The following is a 25126-nucleotide window of genomic DNA, read 5'->3' on the forward strand; positions in this document are numbered from 1 at the left end:
AATTTCATGGAAATATATCCAACATTTACAGAGACATTTAATTAAAAAACACAAATGTCAACCTCATGGTGGCGCTACAGCAATAGTCATGGGATCACCAAAGTCAGTAGGATTCATCATCTGGGGAACATGAATGTCTGTACAAAAGTCAGCTAAGCCATACAAGTGCCTGAATGGAACCTGTGTTTCTCTAACTGACCCAAGCTGTGTGAATTACAAAGACGACCACCCATGGTAACACTACTGGAACCACAATTCGCTTTTGACCAAATAGAAACATGATTCATGCATAACATCTGACCAGCCTGTAACTCTTTTAGTTGGAGAAATATGACTTAAGTGACTTAATCTTGTTGTGTGTACCTGGGTTCATCTGGAGAAGGCTCCTGTGCCAGGCCATTGGTCTGGGCGGGGCTGTGGGCAGGGCTGTTCTCTGGACTAACTTCTTCTTTAGCACCATTTGTTGGTGGCAGCTCCAGGCAGGCCCTGACACCCTCCCACTGCTGTGCTGCATTACGGATGGCCAGACGCCGCTTCTCCTTGATGGTCCCAACACACACACATACACACAAACAGAGGACAGAAAAGGTATCAGGTGACAATTCTCTCAAGCAGAACACAGAGGGCATACACCAGGCTAATGGAAACTCTCTGTCTATCTTGACATAATCACAGGCAAACCCAAACCTCCTGCCTTCCTTGTCTCTGAGACACAGTATGTTGTTGAAAAGAGGATGAAAACTGCATATTGGCCTCACTGACAGAAATGACACTTCAATAAAGTAAGATCTGAAATTGTATATGTATGTGTTGGTCCAATTTATTTGCTTCTGTTACTGCAGCATTTTGATGCAACTGCAGCTGGTTCTTACAGCAGTGGCATCTTTACCCTGCAGGAGAGAAGATCTCTGCTCTTTCAACTGTTCTTTCCTGGCCAAGCTGCAGTTTCAATATACTCAGTTATGGAATGTGCCACTCCTCGATGCAGGGGTGAGTCAGTATCAATTCATAGCGAGTCCTTCGCCCCAACAAACTCTTGGCTGTGGCATTCAATTTAACATTTTCTCAACACCAAGGATTAGCAGGAGTTAGGTTACTGAGAGACAATGTGTTCCACACAGAGAACATCTCTCAGCAAGAGTAACCACTGCAGTGCAGACACAGGATGAGCACATCAATATGTAGTTTCACACACAAACACATTTACTGCAAAATAGATGCCTGTGCAAGGCAGAACATCTTAGGCTGTTTAAAGATATAAATAAAAACTTTACTTTTTATTGACCCATTTACAGATACAATATCACTGTGCACAGTGTATCATCACCCATACATTAACAATGTTTCCAATGGGTACTTGTCTTTTGTAGTAGTAAATATTGACGTGGATATGTTTGAGAATCAAGGTCAGCATTCAAAAAGTAGATTTAATGGCCCACTAAAACACAGCCTCAACAATCACAGGACACATTCATCACAGCACACATAGGAAGAAGAGGTAAAAGAGTTGGAAATCTCACAACAAATCTTGACCGATGTGTAAAACACTGTTCTCATGGAACATGGAACAACTCAAATCTCATCAGTAATACAATGTGTGATAGTTTTAGAATGCTGCTGTATGTAGCTCCATCCAGTACCTTTGCAATTAATTGTCTTCTTCCTACCAAGAACTAACCACACGACACCCAAAAGGCACCAGTGGGTTGAGAGGACACTCTTTGAGATGTGGGCCGTAATGTGTATTTTCCATATCATTAAAGTCTAAATCCAGGCAGACAAAGACAGCAGGAAATCAGAGTGGTACTACCTTATGAATGGTCTGCTTGTGACTCTCCCTTTTCTTCTCCTCCTCTTTTCGAGCCTGTACACCAGCCATGCGCCGATCCTCGTCCTGAAAAAGATAGCTTGTGCAATCAGAGTGTCGCTCCATTCATGAGTTCTGAATTATTCAAGAGAGAGAGGGGAACCGCAAAGATGCCGCTAGGAAGACTGTTCTCTACACCAGAACTGGACCACTGTGGAGGATGGGAGAGATTCTCACACCAGCCGGCTGCATCACAGGATTATCTGTCTGATTTTCAGTCTCGGATCAACTGAGCCCAGCTGTTGGGGAAAGCCAAAACTCCCAGAATGCAATGCTGCCAACACAATCTGAGTGTGCCAGTTGAGAGCTGGGGGATATTCAGCTGTCTGTGATGAGCTAGCAGACACGATGCTTCAATCCGATCAATAGAGGCAAAATGCTAGCCTCACTGGAGTCAAGGCATTGATGTCAGCTAGTGGAGACAGATAAAGATGCCAGGCCTGTATGCCACAACAATAAGGTAATTTTGTGAAAAGAACAGATTCTTATGAGAGAAAATGACCAGAGTGCATATGCACCCTGTGAAAGTGATCAATATCTTATTGATTACAAAGGATGCTATTTTTCAGCAATAGCAATGTCTTTGTTTGGCCAGCCTCCACGCAGTCTGTCAAGTGGATTATTTGGCTGTTAAGGTTTCAGTCAACTTCAGTATGTCTAGTTTACTAGCAAAATTAACATTTTTAACATATTTAAGTTATCTCCTGAAAATTCCCACTAACAGTGGGATTATGTTTTATTAGTCAATAAAATATAATGGCTATAAGCAAACTGATCAATATCCTTTGTCAGAGACAGAAGCCTGCCTACAGTATGTGTCTTGTTTGTCCTTTATGTAACTTTTGAAATAATCCAAACAATTCTGGCACAAAACATATCCTCACAGGAAACAGAGAAGCAGCATTTATTAATTCAGCCCAAAGCTGAACAGTAGTACTGTATCTCCTCATTTGCAGTAATAACTCTCATTTCATTCATAAATAACGGCCAATCTGACAGCAGTCAGGCATATCTTTTATCTCAGATTATCTGATCTCACTTTTTCTGACAGCATAGTGCACTGGGGGCAAGTTTTTCCAAATCAGTTGAGAGGGGAAATCTTGATTTTCAGTGGCTACCCCCAAGTTTGCCCCCGGCAATACCATGGCACTGTTTGAAAAGAAGGAATCTCCAGTCCTAGGTCGGTGTTGTTATTGTCAAATCAAAACTTCCTCCCGCCTCCCAAAAGTAAACTCTCTGCGGATAAAACACCGTCCCTGTTTTCAGGATTGACAGCTACAGACAGTAGTTTTTTGGAGGGGTTTGATAGGCCCTGGAGATCATGAAACCTGTTAAGAACCATATGTACCATAAAATTCAAGTAAAAACATGAAAATAGTTGAAATCGGAGTTATGAGGGTTTTTTTTTTTTAAGTATCCACAGTATGTTCTGAGGGCAAGGTGTGTGGTACTTACAGATTCCTTTAAAGTACAAGCTCAGACCTGGGTGCTCTCTGCTTGACAGCCTCAAAGAGCACGCTGATATTTCACTGTAGCACTTTGCTGGCATGCTATGTAAAAACAATGATGTCATATCTGTGGTTGAGAATAATTATTGTTTTTTTAGACTAGACATACATTGCGTGTATTGTAAATGCTTATCTTATGGTTTAGTGATTTATGCATTTTTGCCTCTAATACGCAACCAAGAACCGAGAATGCTGGACCAATGCCAAAGAGCAAAGATAAAGAGAATAGCATTGTCAAGATGTACAGGAGCTTGTAAATGTCTCATTGACAGCGAATAGAAGACTGCATATGTGGGTTCACGTGAAGTTTGTTTTGAACTGTGAAATCATCAAGTTTATCATCAATCAAATTAATGTCAAGACAGAGTAACGCTCAAGAATCAACATGTACAATGCCGTCAGGAACAAGTGCTCTGACAGTGACACAAAGGTTTGGGCTCAACATGAATGTCTGATCAAAATGTGGCCATGAACACAGGGTTTTGTAAATATAAAAGTACAACACAGTCTTGAGTTGTGAGGGTTTTATAGCTTTAAGTCTGTCTTAACTCTACATGAGTCATCCTCTTAGCTCTTCAACATGTTTGATAAAGGCGATATAGCACTGTGACTTGACATTCTCATTTCAGGTCATGTGATGTGCTGTCCTAAATGTGTAGAAATAAGACATGCACACACACACACACACACACACACATTCAGAGTTAACCAATTTAGCCTTACTGTGATGCGCTTCATGTCCAGCTGTCTCAGATGAAGCACACAGCGCAGGACGGCCTGCTTGTACCATGTCTCCAGGGCTACAGGATTCCCATCCAGGGTGAGCTCAGAAAGGGAGCACGACTCTCCAAGGCAGGCTAGCTGATCAAAACTAGACGCAAAGAAAGAACATTTTGAAAGACATCAAGAGATAAAGCTACACAAACATACGAGGTACGCTGAATGCTTTATAATGATACTGAGACATGATGACCTGACTCAGTATTGGGAAGTGAGTCATCCACCGGGTAAATCAAACAAGACAAATTCCTCCATATGTATTTTGATTCTTGAACCCTTAATTTAGGCCTGTAATAAAGACATGGAAAACTGGTAATTTGGCAGGCACACTGGCAGCCTGAAATTACTCAGAGGGTAATGAAGAGAGAAAAATCCACTACACTGCTGCCCTTTTTACCCTGTGGCAAAGGGACACATGAAAGAGCACAGTCATGCTATGTAAGGCAGTGGAGATTCTATCGTTGCTAATTTGTGATAATAACTTTGATGACTCATTCGCCTAAAACTACTTGTGGACCTCAACACTGCACTGTGCCCGACGCTGGCCTGAGGTTCAGATAATAAACCTGATCAAACAAGTGCACAGCAAAACTTGATAATTCACATTTCATTTGGGGGAATCATGGAAATGCACTAATTTGAGAAATTTGAACAAATCACAGTATTACTGTTACTTCCATATATGACAATAGGCACAGGTAGACCTCTCTGCACTAGAACATAATGTGGAGAAGCTGTCGGCCAGAGGCTATTATCAGTCTAATACATGCAGTAGCCAGTAACTTATTAACCTTTTAAGTTAGTATTAAATCCCCATACATGTACAATACTTTGTATACTTACATAGAGACAATTATAGTCTAGCGATAATGAAGAGGGCGTTTTCAACAGTGATTATGAAATAATACTTGAGAGTTTCCAATGGTACCTAACTGCATGTCATGCATTTTGCATAATTATTGCATTTATGATCACAGAGACCGATGCCGTCTTGAGTATTGTTACTATGATAAGAAAAGGGATGAGGCAGATGTCCCTGGGTGCTCTAATAACAAGAATCAAAAATATTTGTGTGATGTGTGCAGAATGGGGCGTGGCTGAAAACTGCATAGTTTCCAAACTCATCTAGCACTACAATCCCTGCATCTCTGTCTTTCCTGACTTCTCATTATTAGTTCTGCTTTGCTCTCGTTTTATAAGGTGTCTAACTTAATTCTGGCAGGTTGAGTCATAAATGCAATATTATGAAAAGTGAAATAATGGCTGCAAAGATTAATGAGGGATATTTTTGCTCCAACATCCTCTGCTGAACAAACTCACTGCACCACGTAGACGAGTATGATCTGTCCCTCTACCTAGCAACAGAGCACAAATGCTCTCCTATCAGCTTTGGACAGTTTCAAAAGGTGCACACACCAGGTTTCTACAATGAAATGGTGAGCATTCATTCAAAGAGTAGTTTTGATTAAAATACCTCATCAAATAGTCATAATAGTAATAAAAAGAATAGGAAAAAGGAAAGAAATGTGTACATATTATGGAATTTAACTGAATAATCACACTGCACTTGGAATACAGCGTCACTCTACAGTTTTATAAGGAGTTTAAGAACACAAACAGATTTTTGTTGTGGTGATATTTGTTGCCTATGTCTTTGTCATGATTCTCTCTGTAACAGTGTGCCAGATACAGAATCATACAGACACTAGAACAGCAAGGCTGGCTTGATATGTCAGGTCAGATCTATCACAGCACAAGGTGACTATGGGAAGGGAGTGTAATGAACACTGTACCACCCCAAACCCACATATAGGCCCCTCCTCCAGGCAAACACAAAGCAATTTTAAAGCAGCCTTATTCAGTGGGAAGGCTGTGCCGCTTTAACAAGTTAACTCTTTGACATCTTGATTGCTTGACTACAGATATTGGAAAAAGTGTGTAAAGCAGGCTGACATTTGCACTAAGCAACAAAATAAACCTGTCATTCATCCTACGCACCCTTATCAAGCAATGCTGCTCTTGAATTCACTCAACCTTCAAATCTGTCATTCATTTTCAGTGGAAGTGAGCTGCCTTCTCTCAGCCTGCTTCTCTGTTGTTTCTGAATAACTTTAAAGTAGTGGCACACCTATTTCTTAGGTGACAGCATGCAAATGATTGATAATAAAGACCACATCCAGGTTTTCTAGGTTACAGAAACTGTCCACCACAGCAAACCTGTGTGTGTATGTGTGGCTGTGTATGTTTGTGTGTATTCTGCCTGCAGCTTGTTGGCTAGGCCCAGCCAAGAGCCAAGGGAGTGGACGTGGCACTGTCGGGCCACTATCCCAGTCCCTGCCCTGCGGGGAGGAGGGAGTTAAGCGGTACGAGCTCTTACCTGGTGATGTTATTGCAGCTGAGAAAGAGGCGCTGCAAGCAGGGCAGGAGGTCCACCTCAGTCTAGAAAGAGAAAGAGAAAGAGGGAGAGGGAGGAGAGAGAGATGGAGGGATGTGAAGAGGAGAAGGTGCTCGGGGAGAGGGCACTGCATCGTCACTGTCGTCAGAGCTCTGAATCCCTCTCCATTCCCTCAGTCACCTTGCAGCTCTCAGCTCCAGTATACAGCATCCCCATCCACCCTGCGCATGCACACACACACACACATACACATACAGCACCGTGCCTTGTCTGCACATGGAGAGGAGGGGCAGGAGAAAGAGAGAGAGAGAGAGCATGAGGAGGAAGGGGGGAGGGGAGAGAGAGCGGTGTGTGCTGCGCTAATGCAGAGATCCCCTGCTGCAGGAAGCTAACTCGAAATGCTCACTGGAACACGCTCTGAGCAGCTAGCTGCTGTACCTCGTCACGCAAGAACAATAGCTGGGGCAAAATGCACTAGAAACAGAATGGGAAGGGGGATGCTTCTTCATCAGGCAGGCTCAGCATCACAATCAATGCAGAATTTAGCAAGGGGGTGGGGTGAGGAGCAGCAGCTGGCAACCTGGCAAGCTGAAGAGGATACACAGGGATGCAGGCAATGTCGCAACCACAACGACTTCGACTAATCAGATGGCTGTGTTTGAGGAAGTCATGTTCAGCAGTGTCAAGGTCCGCACTGTGTGTGTGTGGATGGCCAGTTCTGCACATGCTGGAAGCAAAGAGGACACTCCCAGCAGCAGTCTGAATGGGCTGCGTCAGCGTCCACCCATATTGCAGCCACCACCTCGCAGCCTCCTCCAGAACTGTTGGCAGTCTTCATTCAAATAGCACTGAGCCTATGCTAGCTCCTCTCTACAATCATTTCTACTACCCCTGTCGACACAACCATATAAATAAAGAACACAGTTACTCATCCTTGTTTCATCCATTTCAATGGTCAAAATGCTCACCATAGTACAGCATGCAACATCAGGAACAACGCTAAAGACAGCCGACATCTGTTTTTGTTAAGAGTTACACTGTAACTCTTAGTGCTACACTGTAATGTAGCACAACATAATTTAATATAATGAAATCGTTTTACCTGTAAATCTTCGGTGAAAATTTTGAATACAGTATAGAGCACTTTCATTTTATTATATCTGAGTCATGAGATTCTTACAACAAGCTAGCATACACTAAAATAAGACCTTTCATTGCATATTTAAAACTCACTGCTCTAAACTATTTGGTTACAGCAAGCATTTCCACCTTTCCAATTTGCAGACATACTATAGACCAACAATGATTAATCAGTGAAAGAGTATCTCTGGAACAACAACGAATGGGATTTATGCAAACTATTTTATTGGTGTCTTGTGTGTGATTGTCTGGAGTAGATCAGTGCACTTTTAAGTGGCAAGCTAAAGCAAAACCACCCATTTCTCTTCTGTAGTAGTAGTAAAACAAAAATCCCTTTGGCAGTCACTTCTGATGTATGGAAAGACAAAGTATGATTCTTAAGACAACAGCATATTGAACATATTCAATAAATATGTACATTATTTGCACTGAGACTAAGAATGTGTAGGGAATTGTTTTATTGGCTGTGTACTGCTTTACTTTAATGTTCTCTTTCCTTCTTTTAAAAAACTGCAAGTCATGCTATCAGTTGCTAGCTTAATCTGACCCTCCACCACACTCCAGGAGTCTGTGTTTGTGCCAGTCCCTGTATGGATGCTGGTGAAGCAGCAGCCACTGCATGCTGTCTGAGACTAAATATAGCAGCCCTGTCTCAGACAGAATGATGTCATCACTGAGCTGATGTGCTGCATAACAATCGGCCACCAATGTGGTCTCTTTTTCAAAAATCCCGATTGATCAGAACCAATTGGCTGACAGGATTTGATGTGAGGTTGGGTACTGTCGTGTTGCTGTGTGTGTGTGTGTGTGTGTGTGTATTCAAGTGTCTTCACCTTCTTAATCACGGCTCCACCCTCTTCTCTCTGAGAGTTTGCATGTCTTAATTTTTCACATTAATACTGAGCTCTGACACCCACAAACACAGAGCTACCACCCATCACCGCTGTCTCTGTTAGATGCAGAAACACATCACAAAAGAGCATAAAAGCTGCTCAAACAAACACACAGGTACATGTGGACGCTGAGGGCGTTCCAAAGACTGTCAGCTGTTGGGTTTTGTGGCTGCTCCTTGAATAGCATGGGCTTGAGGTGTGAGCTTGGCTGACACACATCTAGCCTAGGCCATTGTACACTAGAGTAGCAGATGTTGTGCGTAATGCACATACACACATTGAGACTACAATCTGGTGTAAGTGTGTCTTTCTGTGTTGTCTTTGCACTGCACTTCACAGAGATCACTTATCAACCAACAGTTTAGTCTTTCAGTGGCAACAGTTAGCTTGCTTTGTAATAACAGTTTTTTTTTCTGTGCTGTCCCTTGAACTTCACATTCTAAGGACTTGGGCATTACAAAAAAACACCCTAATTTTTGTTGTTATATGGACCCTGTCTCTGATATTTAAAGTTTTAATTTTATGTGCTTTCAGTGCTTTGAGGCAGCATTTTCAGTTATTAGATCCCATCAGTTGCAAATTTCAAATGTTTATAGAAGGTAGGACAGACTTATTAAATGTTAACAGAAAGTAAATTATGGATTCAGGAGAACACACACACACGCACGCACGCACGCACACACACACACGCACACACACACACACACACACAGAGAGAGAGAGAGAGAGAAAGAGAGAGAGCTGACTAATCTACAACATTTTTTTACATTTTCAATTGTAGTGATGCTTGACTCATTACGGGCCCCACAAGCAGACAAGCCTGTTGGAAAAACTCCTGCTAATCCATTAAGCCAGTCTGCCTCTGGGTGATGCCTTTCTGCCTTGTCTGTTTTAGCAATGCTCATGCTGACTACCTTGCTCTTCCAAACAAATCACTGTTCTGTTCCTGCTGCCAAATATGTAAAATGCATCATTTAATGATTGCCACAGGATTTCTCAATGGGAAGTCCCACCTGAGAGCAAGTGTAAACAGCAAAGGTTTTATGATACTATTACATGCTGAATCACTGCTGCATTATCAGTTACTGTGTTGTAAGCATTAGAGTGTGACAAAATGTGTATGAAAATGTAATGGATTAAAGTACAAATGTCTGGGTACAAGGATCACAGCATTTACAGTGTGCAAAACAACTATACTAGAATTTACTACAATAAAACAGGCAGGTTACCACAAAAATACATGCATTCAGATGCATTAAAGGATGGCCTAAATACTAATTGCCATGGTGTGTGGAAACATATGCCTATACTTTCCCAAAAAAATTAACTTTAAGATAAAGTGTGCATATGTACAACCTCATTTCCAAAACAGCTGGGACGCTGTGTGAAACGCAAACCAAATGTTGCAACTGAGAAATTTTAGTTGTTTTTTGAAAATGAAATCCTCATTTAGAATTTGATGCCAGCAACACATTTCAAAAAAAGCAGCAAAAGAATAGAAAAGTTGTGAAATGCTAAAAGAAAACACCTGGTGGAACTGGCAACAGGTCATGATTGGATATAATGCATTAGTGCACAGGGCACACAGGCAGCCTGCACATCTGTGAAGGCTCCATTAATGCTGAACCATATATATGCAGGTTCTGGAGCAACATATGCTGCCAAGTAGACAACGTCTTTTTCAGGGAAGGCTTTGCTTATTTCAGCAAGAAGATGCCAAACCACATTCTGCACATATTCCAACAGCACGGCTCCGTAGTAAAAGAGTCCGGCTGCTAAACTGACCTGCCTGCAGTCCCGACTTGTCACCCACTGAAAATGTTTGGCGCATTATAAAACACAAAATAGGACATCTCAAACTGTTGAGCAGCTGAAATTGTACATTAAGCAGAAATGGGAAAACATTCCACTTTCAAAACAACAGCAGTTGGTCTCCTTCGTTCCCAAACGGAATAGAGAGCTAAACATGACCCTGACCCAACATTTTTGAATTGTGCTGCTGGCATCTAATTCTAAATGAGAATATAATTTTCAAAAACAATGAAATTTCTCAGTTACAACATTTGATGTGTCGGCTGTGTGCTATTTTCAATGATACGTGTGGTTTCAGTGTTTTATAAATCATCACATTCTGCTTCTATTTGCACTTAGCACAGTCTCCCAAGTTTTTGGGGAACTGGGTTGTAGCATGTAATGCTTATGTAATACGTATTGGATGAGTGAACCTAACGTATAAGTCTTAGTCTTACTTGTAAGGATAGCTTATAAGTCACTTACAGCATTTCTTTCTAGTCTACAATTCCACTTTTCATCTGCCTTAAATGAAAGAGAAAACCTGGACACCTGGAGGGCGGTTATTTACTCTGCGCCTGACACGAGCACTTGGCAGGAAACACCACTAATGACAGAGACTGGAGAATCTGCTGAGGGGTAGCATTTTTCCTCTTGTGTGTATGAAATAAAACATTGCATCCGATAATTAGGACTGGAAGTGATTCTTGATCAGAACTCGCACGCAGAGGACAGGGTGAGTCATGGGAAGAGGTTTCATACAACGCAATGTTGGATTTTGTTTTATTTCTATCCCAAAGAACAGGAATGGGCAAAGAGGATTTGCATACAAATGAAGGGGCCTGTTTTGGCATGCACAGTTCTGTTTATCAGATTAAAGCTATAGAAACCAAGGGGAGTGAATGTCCGTGTTTAGAATATCCAGTTTCTCTTTCACCATGCCAGAAAGTTGGTGGGAGGTTGTGGGTAATGAGCTATGTCTCCCTAGGTAACACCATCAAGATGCATTTCACCACAGACTTTCTTACAAAGATTCTATTGATGTAATTGCTGTGTTTGTTATTTTGTGACAGTAAAAATTGCTACATGTGATCCCATAACAGAGGAAACAGTAACAATCCAAAGGACCTATTCCAAACGAGTGACATGGAGATGAAAGACGAAGCACGCTACTAGCACTTTTATCCTATGAGGAACATTTTCCTACAGAACAGTTGTCAGCGTGTATGACCGTGTTTATTTGTTCATCAAAATGCAGAAAAAATACTGTGAATTTATCATTGGCAGCTGCAGGAACTTCACCAGTCGCCAATACATCTGTATGATTACAGCTGTGGCTCTGTCTTACTCAAGTTTTTAAAAAATTTGAGTCAGTTGATAGTTTCAAGAAGCTGTTGAAACTACTACTGTGTTTTCCTTTCTGTGTAGTTTTTGTGATTTTATTGTTTTGATTTCGTTTTTTCCTGAAAAAATAGCTAGTTAATAGCTATTTTTTCTTCTGTTTGCAATATACAACACCTTGTAACTATAGTTTTGAAAGACGCTTTACAAATAAAGTTTACTTGGTTACTGGATAGGAGTTGTACAGATCAGACACATCTGTCTCAATGCATATGGTCCCCCTCTGGGTGAAAATGGGTTAAATCTTGCTATAGCAGCAGCCAAAACAAAAAGTCTGCTTCCACTGTACCCTGAAACTATTTTAATTACTTCTACTACTTAGTGAAATATCTCGTAACACATGCTTAGAATGCTTCCAACTCCTATTTGCATTGAAGAAAATAGAAGCCCCACAAAGGGAAAGGGCAGAAACTTGTCTTGGTGGATGATGAGTTTGTGTTCATTGTGAACAGTTGGTGCCTTTTCCATTATATGAAGCAGAATAGTGAGCATGCAGTGAATAAAATGCTTTAAGATGTCGCTAAATGGGAAAGAGGCCCCTCACCACCACAGAGATGCAGTTGTGTCGCAGGTTGAGTTCAGTCAAACAGTCCAGGCCCCGCAGTTTTTCCACTCTGGAGATTCTGTTTCCTGCCAGGTTCAACACTTGCAGCTCGTTCAGGTGAGACATGTTTTCTACCCTGCAGATCTGTATGAAAGCACAGTGAGACAAAGATAGCGCACAGCATAATATTATGTGAAACAGCATTCTAGATATTGCAGATATAAAGAGGCATAGAGTGAGGCCCGGTTAGCAGAGCATAACACACTTAAGATTGTATACATTCAGTGCTCACTCTCACATTCAAATAAAGATCATCAGATGGTTCACATCTATTTAGAATTGTTTAGCCTACACACAGCTAAATGCCAAAAAGTAGTGTGCTCCATTTTCTTTGCAATGCCTGAGGCTACACCTCCTGCTAAATGACACTAAAACCAAAACACGTCTAATGTACCTCAAAGTGATCCACGGCAACAATCTGTTTCACTTGTGAACATCTTGAATGACTAATATGCAGTCAGGTACATCAAGCCGTGACTCCTGTTTGACCTCCAAAACCATAACAGCAAACAAGTAGTTGAGGGTCAGTGAATGGTGAAATGATACCCAGTCCTCTCCCCTTGTCTCTCTGGGAGAATATTTAGAGGCCCCGATCATAATAACACTTAAAATACTTTGGAAGAATTCCTGTTTGCCTGCAATAATACACACTGCACACATGAGGAAAAGGTTAAAAGGGCAGCAGGCATTCAAAGATCCTGTCAAAATACAATACTCAAGGATCACCATCATGTTGAATAGGTCGACTGGAATACAAATTTAGAAAGAATTAAATTAAGAAAAGCAGTTAAAATTAGAAATATAAATAAAGGTAAGAAGCAAGATGGGTTTTGAGCTTGTGTCTCAAAATCTCAACTATTGTTCTCAGCTCCTCTGTCCCGAAAAGAACTGTTTGGAAAACAGGCTCTGCAATGGTTTCTGGACTTTGGATGAGTTAGTATGGAACTCCCAGATGGTCAGAGAGATCTCACAGGCTCAGATATGTAAAAACTAATAAGAAGATTTTAAAGTAAATACACAAACCTATCGGGAACCACTTTAACATGAGGAGTAATTGTCACACCGTGGTGAGGTTTGGCTCGTCTTGGGTTTGGTGTCTTGTCATTTCCTGTTTTATTTTGAAGGTCTAACTCTCCTCTCGTTTCAGAGCACTTCCCTTCCTCATGTGTCCTGTGTGCCCGCCCCAATCACCTGTTGTCTCCACCTGTTCCTGATTACCCTCCACGCGTTAAATAGTCTGCGTCTCCCTTGTCTTGTGCCAGTGTGTCTTTGTGCCTTGGTCGATTCACCCGTGCTTCCCTTGTTCACAGCCACAGAATTATTGCCTTTGTGTCATTTGATCCTCTTCGTGATTGTTTTTCGTTGTAATTTCTATGGTCAGCTTTTGTTTTTGTTTCTCGCTAGTTCAGCCGGTTTTCAGTTCTTTGTTAGATTGCTCTTTTGTTTCGTTTGTAGTTCATAGTAGTCTTCTTTGCCTCTGTGTTTTAGGAGAGATCTTTTGTTCTGTTGTTTTGTTAGTTTAGTTCTTTTGATTATTCATAGCCGTTTCTTTCTTTATCCTCCTTGTGGAGCGTTTTTTGTTACTTCATTGTTTTGTTCATGACATATCTTGTTAGGATTACCTAGAGTAATTTCATAGCCTTTTTGGTTACACTCTGCAAAGAGATCTCTGAACACTGTTAAATAAACCTGTGAATTTTGCTGAGCTCTGCGAGTCCTCATTCCAGTATCAGCCTGACAGTAATATGTGCTTTCCTTCTGGCCCAAATCGGTACTCTGGCCAGATTAGAGATTAAGTGCTTCTGATTTATTTCTTGTTTTAGAGAGTTCACATAGAAACTCATTACAACAGAGATAAAAGTGTTTTGTAGTTCCCGAATATTGGGCACATTCAGTAATTTACACCTCTGGTAACATTCATTAAATGATCAAATGCTGTTTAGAATCAAAAACCAGGAAGGATAGACTGCTATTTCTGCATGCTTTAGATGCATGAAAATACGAAACATGGGCTCAAATATGTAATTGTTATGGTGCTGGCTCTGATTTTTACAAGTGTATATACAGGTGGCAGCACTGAACGGACAATAAACTGAGTAAATCTTGTCTACCCCAAACATCACCATTAAGCTGTCTCATCTGGTGATGGATGAACAAGGGTGAGATCATTCAAAGGCCTTCACAAGAGTTGTATTGTGGAGCCATAGCCGAATACTGTCAGTCAACACACAATCATCACACATTAACAGGAAAACGGTACCTAAATAACTAGAGATGCAGACTAGTGACAGTTTTCTGGTTTGGATGTCTCAGATGGAAAACAGCCACACGCTCAGTGAACCTTCTTTAAGGTGAGAAAAAAACACTCATTCCCAAATACACACACAAAAAACATTCTCACATGGTTAACATTATCTCAGTCCCAGACTTGGGCATCCCTGACCACTTCATTTTACTAAGCACTTGAGATATGGAAGTATGATGTGGATGTGAGAGAGTGGTAGATGTCTGTTATATGTATGATATTTGTTTATTGATTATTGCCACAGACAGTATGCATATAATTACAGTATACTGCAAAATTTACATGGCGTAGATGGGATTAATCAGCATTGTGTGAACTTGTTTGGCAACAGCTTGAATGTAACTGATATTCATTTATATTTAAAGGTCCTGCACTCCAGCTGTGAATAAAAAAAATTACAGGCAGGACAGAGGCCTGTTCTTGTCTGGAGAGATGAGAGCAATGGTTAAGAGGGAGATGCCAAGAAGGGGAGATAGTAACATCAGCTCTTGGAATGTATCTTGTAAACAATACAGTAACCACATAAACTTTTCATATAATGGCCACGTGTTGTTAAAGAGGAGGACACAAACACAGATAACTTTGTGTTACAGGTTGCCATTAATGACAGCAAAGTCTAGTGCATTCATGTGGGGAGTCACTGTTCCAGCTTCAGCCTAACCCAGAGTATTATGCTTATCACACATGACAGATTTAGTCAAACTTAATCATAATCATCATGTTGAGTTGTAGGAGGGCTATTATTTCTATCATAGACATGAGCTTAACCAACCTCTCTAACTGTGATACTTTTCTTTGTTTTACACACCCTGCAGGGCATTCTCCACTGTCTTCTGAGAGAATTCAAGTCAAATTGCTCGAGTGGAAAACATCACCGCCTAACTAAAGATTGGTTATCCAACCATGTCAGGTCACATTGTAACCCCACATTTGGTCACTGAGACCAAATGTGGGTTGCTTATACACTCCCAAAGAGAATATCGTTTGATTAGTTGCAGCTAACTGGAAATGAAACAACATCCTGTTGCAGAAATATGTGGGTTAAAAGATAGGTTGGGAGTGATGTGTTCCTCCCTGCTAGAGGATGGGAGGAAGAAAGGATGGCAGTGCTGTACTGCTTGTGGTTAAAGCATGCACACAAAAGGAAAGAGGACAAGCAACTGGTGTTTTATGGACAAGAGTGACTGAACAATAACCATGACTTCAACATTATTTTAATCAATTCATCCAATAATTGACCTCACTCACTTCATCATCTTGTATTATCACTGTGCAGCAATCCACATTATATCTGGGTGGTCAGGTCTCTGGTGAGTTTGGAAAATGAAAAGCAACCTGTCCTGGTCAGAATAACAGATTTATCATCTGCTCCTCAATAGGCACATGCCAACAAAAGGCTACTTCTGAATAAAATGTGCTCTCATTACCAACAAGGACAGCACAAAAGATTCTATTTATCAATTCATTCTAAAGTCACTCACCATTTAATTGTCACATTAGACTAGTTTAAATCACCTGTATAGACACAAAACAAGTGGACAGAGCCTGAGGCAGACAGCTCTCCTCTGTCAGGAAAAGAACATAACTCTGTAGCAGTCATTGAATAGTAATTGGGACGCCTGCTCATGCATAAAGCAGCCAACATCAGAGAGGGAGGGAGTCTTACCAGAGCTCTGGAGTAGCTCTCTGAGGAGGGGCGTAGGCGGCAAGCTGGCAAAACACTAATTTTACCAAGGGAAGCCTTTCTATTCTATCGTCCCTTTCCAGGAGTTGTTAAATCCTCATCTGACATCGGTTGAGTTCTCCGGCTGTTAAGATCAGTGAGCCACACTGTATTGTGGAGGCTGAACAAACAGCCCAACATAATAGATTTAGACTCAAATTAATTGCAGAGCTGCATAATCTGCTAAAACTCATAACCATTTCCAATGCTGAAGATATACAAAACAGTTGTGCCTGTTGAATAAATTATGCTGGGGTCACTGAGGAAATGGACGTGGGTGTAGACCCTTGACAAGCGCTTGTGGGTTCTGATGGTTTTCACTCCTTTGTTCTCTTATAGTGGTGGGAACTAAAGCTTGCTGAAGTCCCTAAAAACTGAGGTGGGTTAAAGGGTGATCATAACACTCATCAGATTTCTGACTTGATAAAATTGTTGCAATATCAAATGGAAAAAATGCCAGACATGATCTATTTCTCCATAGTAATGTTTAAGATACTCAATCTACAAAACAGAGCTGCACTATTTAAAAGATGTTGGGCAAGTGGACAATTTGGGTATCATGTCCGCCCTGCACAGACATCATTTTATAGGCCAGTGGACTAAGATGAAGGGTTTGTCATGTCTGTTTGACTCTACAGAGTTGCATCTCACATAGCAAACCACTAGTTAGCCCCAGTGTGGAGGAGGTGGAAGATACAATCGACTTCTACTGAACTTTGCAGATGAACATCATCATCTCCAGTTTGAGTATCGGCAACTAAATTAACTAGAGTCAACACTCTACACATTTTGCAGGAAGGAGGATAATTAAGGAACAGTACCTGATTGTCATGCAAATCCAGGACATTTAGTTTGGACAGTCTTTCCAGGCCGCATATCTTGTGGATTCTGAAAGGTGTCAAGAAGACGAGACATAAAAGCTACATGAAATACCTTGGGGCGGGGGTTGGGGTGGGGATTTTGGTATTACAGCAGCAACTGTAACTGTGGAAAAATAGCCATAAAAATATACTGCCAGAAATTAACAGATTTTTATACAAATGTCAACAAAAAAGTTAACAAAAAAGCTAACTTAGTGGTATTCTTTACTCTTTACCCACACATGGACCTAAAAGTAGGTCTTTAAAGACAAATGTCATGTTTTACAGAGAGGAAATCAAATGTCAGAATTTGTTTGTAAGAGCTTGATGTCAGTGATCTGTGACTTGAATCTTCCCCCTGCTGACCTTTTGAAAAGAAAATGACTAACCACGAATAATAATGTTTTTTTTTTTTTTAATTAAACTGGGCCTCTGCTGGAAAATATTAATCTCAGAATCTTACCATGTAGCAGCAGCTAGTACATAAAGTCTGTAAAATGTTCCATGCAAACAGCAGGATGTCTTGAACATCCTGCTGTTTGTTTTATGAGCAATAGTACATCAGGATGCAGCTGATCACCTTGTAAATTTGATGACATGCTGTATTTCACATTAAACCAGAGATCTCAAAATGTTATATTAAAGAATAATATTCCATAATGTCTACAAACCATCATCTACTCTGAAGCTTTGGTTGTACCACCAAAAATGTCGCCTGCACAATACTGTCTTTGTAACAGAGGCAAATCAGGCATATTTGTTATGAATCCACTGAGGACAACCAACCTGTTCTTCCCCAACATAAGGATCCTTAGAGATCTTAGCGTCTCAATGCCAGACATTTCAGAGATATGATTGTCATACAAGTTCAGGAAAACAAGCTGTTGCAGATGTGACAGATGCTGGATCATTGTGATTAGATTGTGCTGGAGGTTGAGAAGCTGTAGTCCATCCATAAAGCCCAGCTGGGGGCATTCTTCCAGACAGCGCCTGGAAAATTAAATTCAGCACGATTAATTGCTTCATATGGATGCCTACAATTCAGTGCTTGATTTTCATGACATAACAACTGTATTTCACATTTAAGGCATGTAATCTAGTGTTGCACTATAATTATTGATTGACTTATTTCTGCTCTGTCACCAGTGAAGTAGTTGTGAGCAAACACTTTGGAGACAGGTTGTAGGTATTTTAAGTGACTTTGCTGCCCCCTAGTGGCAATCTGAAGCACTGCTATTTTAGGCAAAAGTCTTATTATTTCTACTGCAGATACAGTGACAGCCGGGCTGAGTTCATAAAACCCACAAAACTTAATGGCATATGGGTGACACAAGATTATGAAAGACACTGCAAGTAAAGATACACAGAACTGCACACATGACATCAATCATATGCCCAGTTTACAGATTTTTTCTACACGGATAAAATTCAGTTAGAAAATCAAAGCAAGACCAGAGGTACCTGTCCAAGTCAATGCGTTGAAAACTGGATGCAAAACTGTCACAAGGCAATCGTGTGAAGGGAAAACCATGGACTGTGTTGTACTTATATCCTCCAGAACAACCTGACATATACAATACATACAGTTCGAGATACAGGAATATCATAATACATTGCAAGTAAAAAAATACTATGAATCTGCAATAAAATCTGTTTAACAATTCCACAGTATTTGCCAAGTTATTTTGCCATATTTACCTGATGGCTTGGGGAGGTTTAAGGCATTTCGGTAGTAAGTGGTCCCCACACTGTTGGTTGGTCTCTTAGATTTGTACCTAGCTTCTTGTGCAGAATGTGAAACTGCTTCCAAACCACTTTCAGCACCACTTGTTAGTGGTACTAGATTATGTGCAGAAGAATATGTGGAGTCACTGGCAAATGATGGCACTGGAGGTGTTTGGACAAGTCCTCTCTGGCTGCATGCATGCAACCTGTTTTCTATAGAGGATATGGTATCGTGAAACAAGGAGTGCAAACAGTCCATAAGATTATTTACATGCCTCGTGAATACACAGTAGAGTGCTGAATCACACAAAAACCCCTTGGGCGATTGGTGGGTGGGTGAGTGAGTGTGTGAATGAATGGACTGGGTCAAACTTACCTGAGTAAGGATGATTCATTGTTTTGAAGGTATTCATGTATTTTTCCTTTACAAGATCTTGAGAGTCAGTCTGTGAAATGGTAAGTATGATAAATAGTGAAGCACTGGAAAGTCTGATTCTATCACCCTATTTATATGTCTACAGCTGCTTTTATCTGGGTCAAACAGTCCTAATGTACAAATATATACAACTGCATGTTTGTGGTAATAGCAAAGGTATGTCTTTATGAAACTTCAACGTTTCTTCTAACCAAATAATCACAATTGTGGCCAAAGTCTTTGCAGTTTATAGTATAATCAGACATGGAACTTGTGCGATTATAGGCAATACCAGACCATTGTTTCCAATGTTTATATGTGTTTAATATTAATGTTTTTGTTTAGACTAATATTTGGAAACCAGAATGTATTTAACGTGATTTACGGATGGGTTTGTTTATAAAATGAAGAAATTACCTTCTTTGCAATCATCCTTATAACTCTCACTCACACTATTTTACCTGCTAGATTGTAACCAATCCAATCATTTTACCAGTTTAAACATCTTTAAAACAGACAGCAATCAGTTTTTGGCGGATGATCACTGTTTGGACAACTTGTCTTTTAGTGTGTTCTTTGTCATGACTCACCATCCTCTGGGCTCCCTCCGGCCCTGGTGATTTGACTGTCGTAAGGTGCAACTTGCAACTGTTGACCTACAAAAATATTTTACAAATAGATCAACTGCGTGGCATTAAACAAGACACAGACCCCTTGTCGTTATTCTAACTTTAACTTATAGCTTGGCTACTAACTTCAACTAACGATAACTTTTTCCTACGTTGCCTGAGGTTTAAACTTTTAATAGCTAGTATATATAGCATTAGCATTATACTGTGAAGCAATGGTAACAGTCTATTAAAAGTGGTATTTACCATGGGGGTGAGAAACACCCATCTGTCGCTGACACTTGTGTTGTGTTTCTGAGATCGCTCCATGTAGCTAACGTTTGCTAAAGTCAACGGATAAGCGCAACCTTGAACGTTGAAAAAAAGCTCCGCTACAAACGTCATGAATATTTAAAAGATATACGCGAACTCATCTGCTACAATAAGCTATTTCAATAGCTTATATTCAACGACATTCATCTTTCGTTGAGGCGCTACAAACTTTCTGCACTGTTGCCATGGCAATGACGGCGTTGCTTGGTTACACTCACTTCCCGTGTCACTAAAAAGCACTCCGTAGGGAAACCACTCCTAAAATTGTTTCTCTTTCTAAAGTTGGGCGCAATTTGAGTTGCAGTTGAATTAGTTATCACTTATTGCCTAATATTCTGGTTTTGCCTTATTGAAGCGACTTGTGTCATAATCTACATTTAGAGAATTGCATCATTTTAGTTTATATTGTGGTTATATCGTGCATGTCTTTAATCCATAGCATATGACACGTCAATGAGGGTGGGCAGTCTGCTGTTTGGACTGTACTTGACAACGTATTTGGATAATATATGGAGAGTAAACAGAAATTGGATCAGTCGGGGCCAACAGGTAAACAAATGAACGGTAGCAGCCAATCGCACATGCCCTCCCAGAATACACCTACTGCAGAGCAGAGGCAGCAGAAAAACATGTGGTCTGATGTTCACAGTCGCTTAAGTAAACACTAGTAGCCTCTGCTAAAGTCGGTCACGTTGACCTTTGAGACAGATAGCCAACTCTATTGATCACAAATTGGGAAATACTTGTGTTACAGCAGAAGTTTATTCAAACATTGCACAGGATCAGAGAATACACAGTAAATATATATATATATATATCTACACACACACACACGCACGCACGCACACACACACACACACACACACACACACACAGATATCAACAGCAGAAGAGAGAAACAAACAGCATACTCTATAAATATAAAAAGATATATCTATAGATAAAAATACAGAGATACAGAAATTGGTAACATACAGAATATACTGGAATGCACTGTAGTCCAAGTGAACGTTTGTGTCAATTTGAAGAAGTTACCTCAAGGTATTCCTGAGATATTGCATTCAAAAGAATAGGATGGACGGATGTACAACATAACATACAGATGTTGGTGTTTTATGCAACCATTCAGTCAAAAATTAGCCAAGTCAATACAGAAAAGACAAAATATCTTAATATGAAAGGCCACTATGACTCACCCGTGTGTCTGGGGTTCAAGCTGTAAAACAGCACTGCAGTCTGTTTGTAGAGATGCAAATTAGTATTGCATCATAATTCTAATCATAATTAAAACCAAACACAAAAAACAAGTAATTACCTACACCTGTGAACATTTCACTTTGACTTGTTCTCTGCTCCAATTTTGTACTCCAGATAAAATTGATGTACTGAGGAAAGAGATTGCTATGATAATGACCACAAGAGCACTGACAACATACCTCCCTCACAATTAGCATTTTGTCATTACAGGAAAGGCACGGATGCAAGAAGTAGCACTAATGATGAGTCTGGTCCAGAAAGCCATGGCAGTGAGTAAGTGGCATTTCTCGGATATCTTTGAATTTATTTATGCTGATTCATCAATGCCATTAGTCTTCTGTTCATGTATTTTAAAATCTATCTTGGCTGAGCATCTTGCACATTTGACTGCAAGTCTATCCAAACATCTCCTTTATAGATGTTAAATTACAGACCAACACCACAGTTTGTGCATTATTATAAATTGCTCACTCATGTGTATGAGTATTAAATTAAATACCTAACACTAGCAAAAAGTAGATCTTTCTCCTGCTGAACGTCTTGACTTGTCATAGCAGCAAAGGCACAAGTGTAATTAATTAGATTAATGACACTGATCATTCAGGATTACACCTGTGTGTCAAAGCAATATATCACCTATTTCAAAGTGGCCTTAAGGTTAAAATAGGTTTTGTTGCTGTAAACTAAAACTTGTGAATTTTTTGTCATGTCATGAATGAATAACATTTTGGACACTGTTTTTATTCCATTTTGGTGCTCTTTCTTTGCTGCATTCACAATATAACCCTGCTGACTACCTACTGTATGTCACTCAGTAACACCACAGAATACCAAATGTGATAAAATAGATTTTGCTGTGTATTTTCAGCCTTTTTTCTCTGGCAATAATAAGTGGTTACTCAAAGAACACAAGTCCAGATTCATCAAAGGGACATCCCACACACTGCCTGTCACAATCTATTCATGAAGCGCAGGCTGACACATACTATGGGAGGCAAGTATTTGCATGACAGGCCATATTGGAGAAGTACAATGTAAATTCCAGTAGATATAGATAGATCTACTTATATAGCAAAGCTGCATACAAAGATCTATCATACATGATTCCCAGAAGAAACACAGACACTGAGCCAATAAAATGTGTTATTCCTCTATGTCACATTTTATCTGTGTCTCATGTATGCATGCCTTCGTGTATGGTGTGTATTTCTGCATTATTTTATCTTAGCCGTGTCACCACCCTCTGCCATTAGAAAGACCCTTGAACCCTTCAAATTTGCTACTTCACCAAGGTCTAGGTGTGACATCTCACACATTAAAAAATACACTTTTTCTTCAAATTAGACCCACTGGTATCAAGGACCCGTCAGCAGGGAGACACATGCAATTTGTTCTTACAATTGGACACAGAGACTCCAGAAAACTGTCCACACTCAGTCTGAGTTTGATATACAGCACAACAAACGTCACATATACTGTTGGTTGCTATGAAAACACAGACATTGTTTTTTTGTTTTTTTTTGTCACATCATAAGAAATCCAAAAATAAACATGGTGTAACTGTATCAACAGTGCTGATTTGTTGGCAGCAGCACAGCGTGACCCCCACTTAGACTGACAGAGGACATGTAGATGTAGAAACAGGGCCATCATTTGTAAACATGAAGAAAAAATAATGCAGAAACATTACAGTAGTAGATCTGCTGCTCTCTACCATCTGGCAGCGAGGGTGTGCACTCTGTTTTTTCCTGTCAGTCAGTCCATTTATCAAGCATTTTTATTTTTGTTTATCCAGAGGAGCTGAGAAGATTTATACCGTTCAGTCAAAAGGAAAAATTGATTTCTCGACAGTGCTGGGTTCATGATTTCAAACTTCAGTTCATGATTTATGCAACCGCCTGTGTCTAAGAGTGACTTTACCTAGGAGAGAGCAGGATAGTTGTAACGCTGGGGTAAGTGTGCACTCAGTATGTTCACACACGAAGAATAACAGGTTCATGTAATAGTGTTATTGTAGAGCTCACATGGTCCACACTAGCCCCTCCCCAGTAACCTTAACATCATTTGTTTTGTAACCCAGTCAATGTTGAAGGGGATAAGCTTACAGAAAACATACTACCAGCAAGAGAAGAAACATCAAGCGACTGCTTCACATCTATTTTTTTTATTGTGATTAATTCAAAGTAAGATCTGTCTTAGGCTAAAATTGATTATATCTATGCTGTTTACAAATTCACATGCTGAACAGCACTCTATATGCTGGCATGGCTGCAAGGAATGGGGGTTGCCAACATTTTCCCGCAGGGTTACGACAATCCCACATTTTTTTTTGCAGAAGCCTATTCCTCAAACATAGAGACAGAAAGTGACAGGAAGGGAAAACAGATTGGTTGCCAAGTTGCCTTCCATCTGCCATGTCACACTGTGTCAATAATACCAAGCTGCGAAGACAAAGAGAGGAGGACTCGTGTGAGTGGGAAAAATGCAACTATTGTTTTCAGTCACCTAAAGTATTCAAAAATTCTTAAAATAGATTCACTCTGTTGCCCTCACGTCAGCAAATTCCCAATGTCAACTACTGTACCTACTGCTTACAACAACAATTACTGCAGCTATGCAAGTGGCATGGCCGGTTTTAACAATGGAACTCCGCAGATATCAGCAATTACTACCTCGAAGGGAAGGGGGTGTGTGGTACATCCAAAAGGCTTCAGTCAGAATGAGCGATGGTGGATGGGTCCTGTTATAATGGAGATGTGACATAATTACTGATGTCACATCAAGCTGGTGCTTTTTGTTGTGAGAACAAGGCTAAGAGTCTGCAGCTATGCTCACTTCTCTGTGAGGCTGGCACAGCAATGCTTAAAACGTAAGCGTGCTAACATGTTCAAAATGACACAGCCGGTATAATGTTTATCATGTCCACCATCCTAATTTGCTGTGTTAAAATGCTACCATTTGCTAATTAGCATAAAACACAAAGTATGTGGCAGCTGAGGCTGATGGGAAAGTCATTTAGAAATTATTTCATTGAGTCATATCTTATTTTATGTGGTTGTGAAAGCAGTAAATTCATAAAATTTAACACTGAAGCAAGTTATGTGAAGATCCAGGTCATCTTAGAGGCTTCAATTCTACTGACTGATTATGAGAGTTGTGTCAATATGATCACATGACAGTCACCACAGTCTCATCAATTCAGAGCAGGTTTGTATAAACCGGTGTTTCAGTGGGATGTGCAGCTCAAGGCCCTACCGGTGCCTTCAGAGGCCAAAATTCCTGAAAAGTATATAAGAGACAAGAGAAAGGGAGAAAAAAATGAAAAAAAAATCTATAAGAGAGAATTCCTCCCTCGTGGATTGGTGACACCAGCTGCCAGAAGTGGGAAAATTGTAATCATTAGAAATGAACAAGCTGTGTTATGGTGCGAATTACAAGAAAATGCCCTGAGAGGGATTTTAGAATGGCACTGTGAAAAATCACATACACCAAGTTTCCAGCTTATTCATACATCTCTATAA

General features: G+C 40.3%; 1 protein-coding gene across 1 annotated transcript in view; it reads right to left on the minus strand.

Annotated features, from left to right (window-relative positions):
• The window catches only part of LOC121608038 (leucine-rich repeat-containing protein 49), a 31540-nt gene extending 11140 nt beyond the window's left edge, over positions 1–20400 (minus strand). Inside the window, exons 1-12 of the mRNA XM_041939142.1 lie at positions 20283–20400; positions 19998–20063; positions 19365–19438; positions 18966–19138; positions 18729–18831; positions 18054–18257; positions 17229–17295; positions 12320–12463; positions 6533–6594; positions 4099–4246; positions 1811–1894; positions 364–539 (exon numbers count right to left, since the gene is read on the minus strand). Coding sequence (XP_041795076.1) covers positions 364–539; positions 1811–1894; positions 4099–4246; positions 6533–6594; positions 12320–12463; positions 17229–17295; positions 18054–18257; positions 18729–18831; positions 18966–19138; positions 19365–19438; positions 19998–20063; positions 20283–20345 — 1364 coding nt within the window. The 5' untranslated portion in view covers positions 20346–20400. The remainder of the gene's footprint in view (positions 1–363; positions 540–1810; positions 1895–4098; positions 4247–6532; positions 6595–12319; positions 12464–17228; positions 17296–18053; positions 18258–18728; positions 18832–18965; positions 19139–19364; positions 19439–19997; positions 20064–20282) is intronic.
• Positions 20401–25126: the final 4726 nt, after the last annotated feature.

This window comes from Chelmon rostratus, chromosome 1, assembly GCF_017976325.1.
Source record: "Chelmon rostratus isolate fCheRos1 chromosome 1, fCheRos1.pri, whole genome shotgun sequence".
Classification (NCBI taxonomy): domain Eukaryota; kingdom Metazoa; phylum Chordata; class Actinopteri; order Chaetodontiformes; family Chaetodontidae; genus Chelmon; species Chelmon rostratus.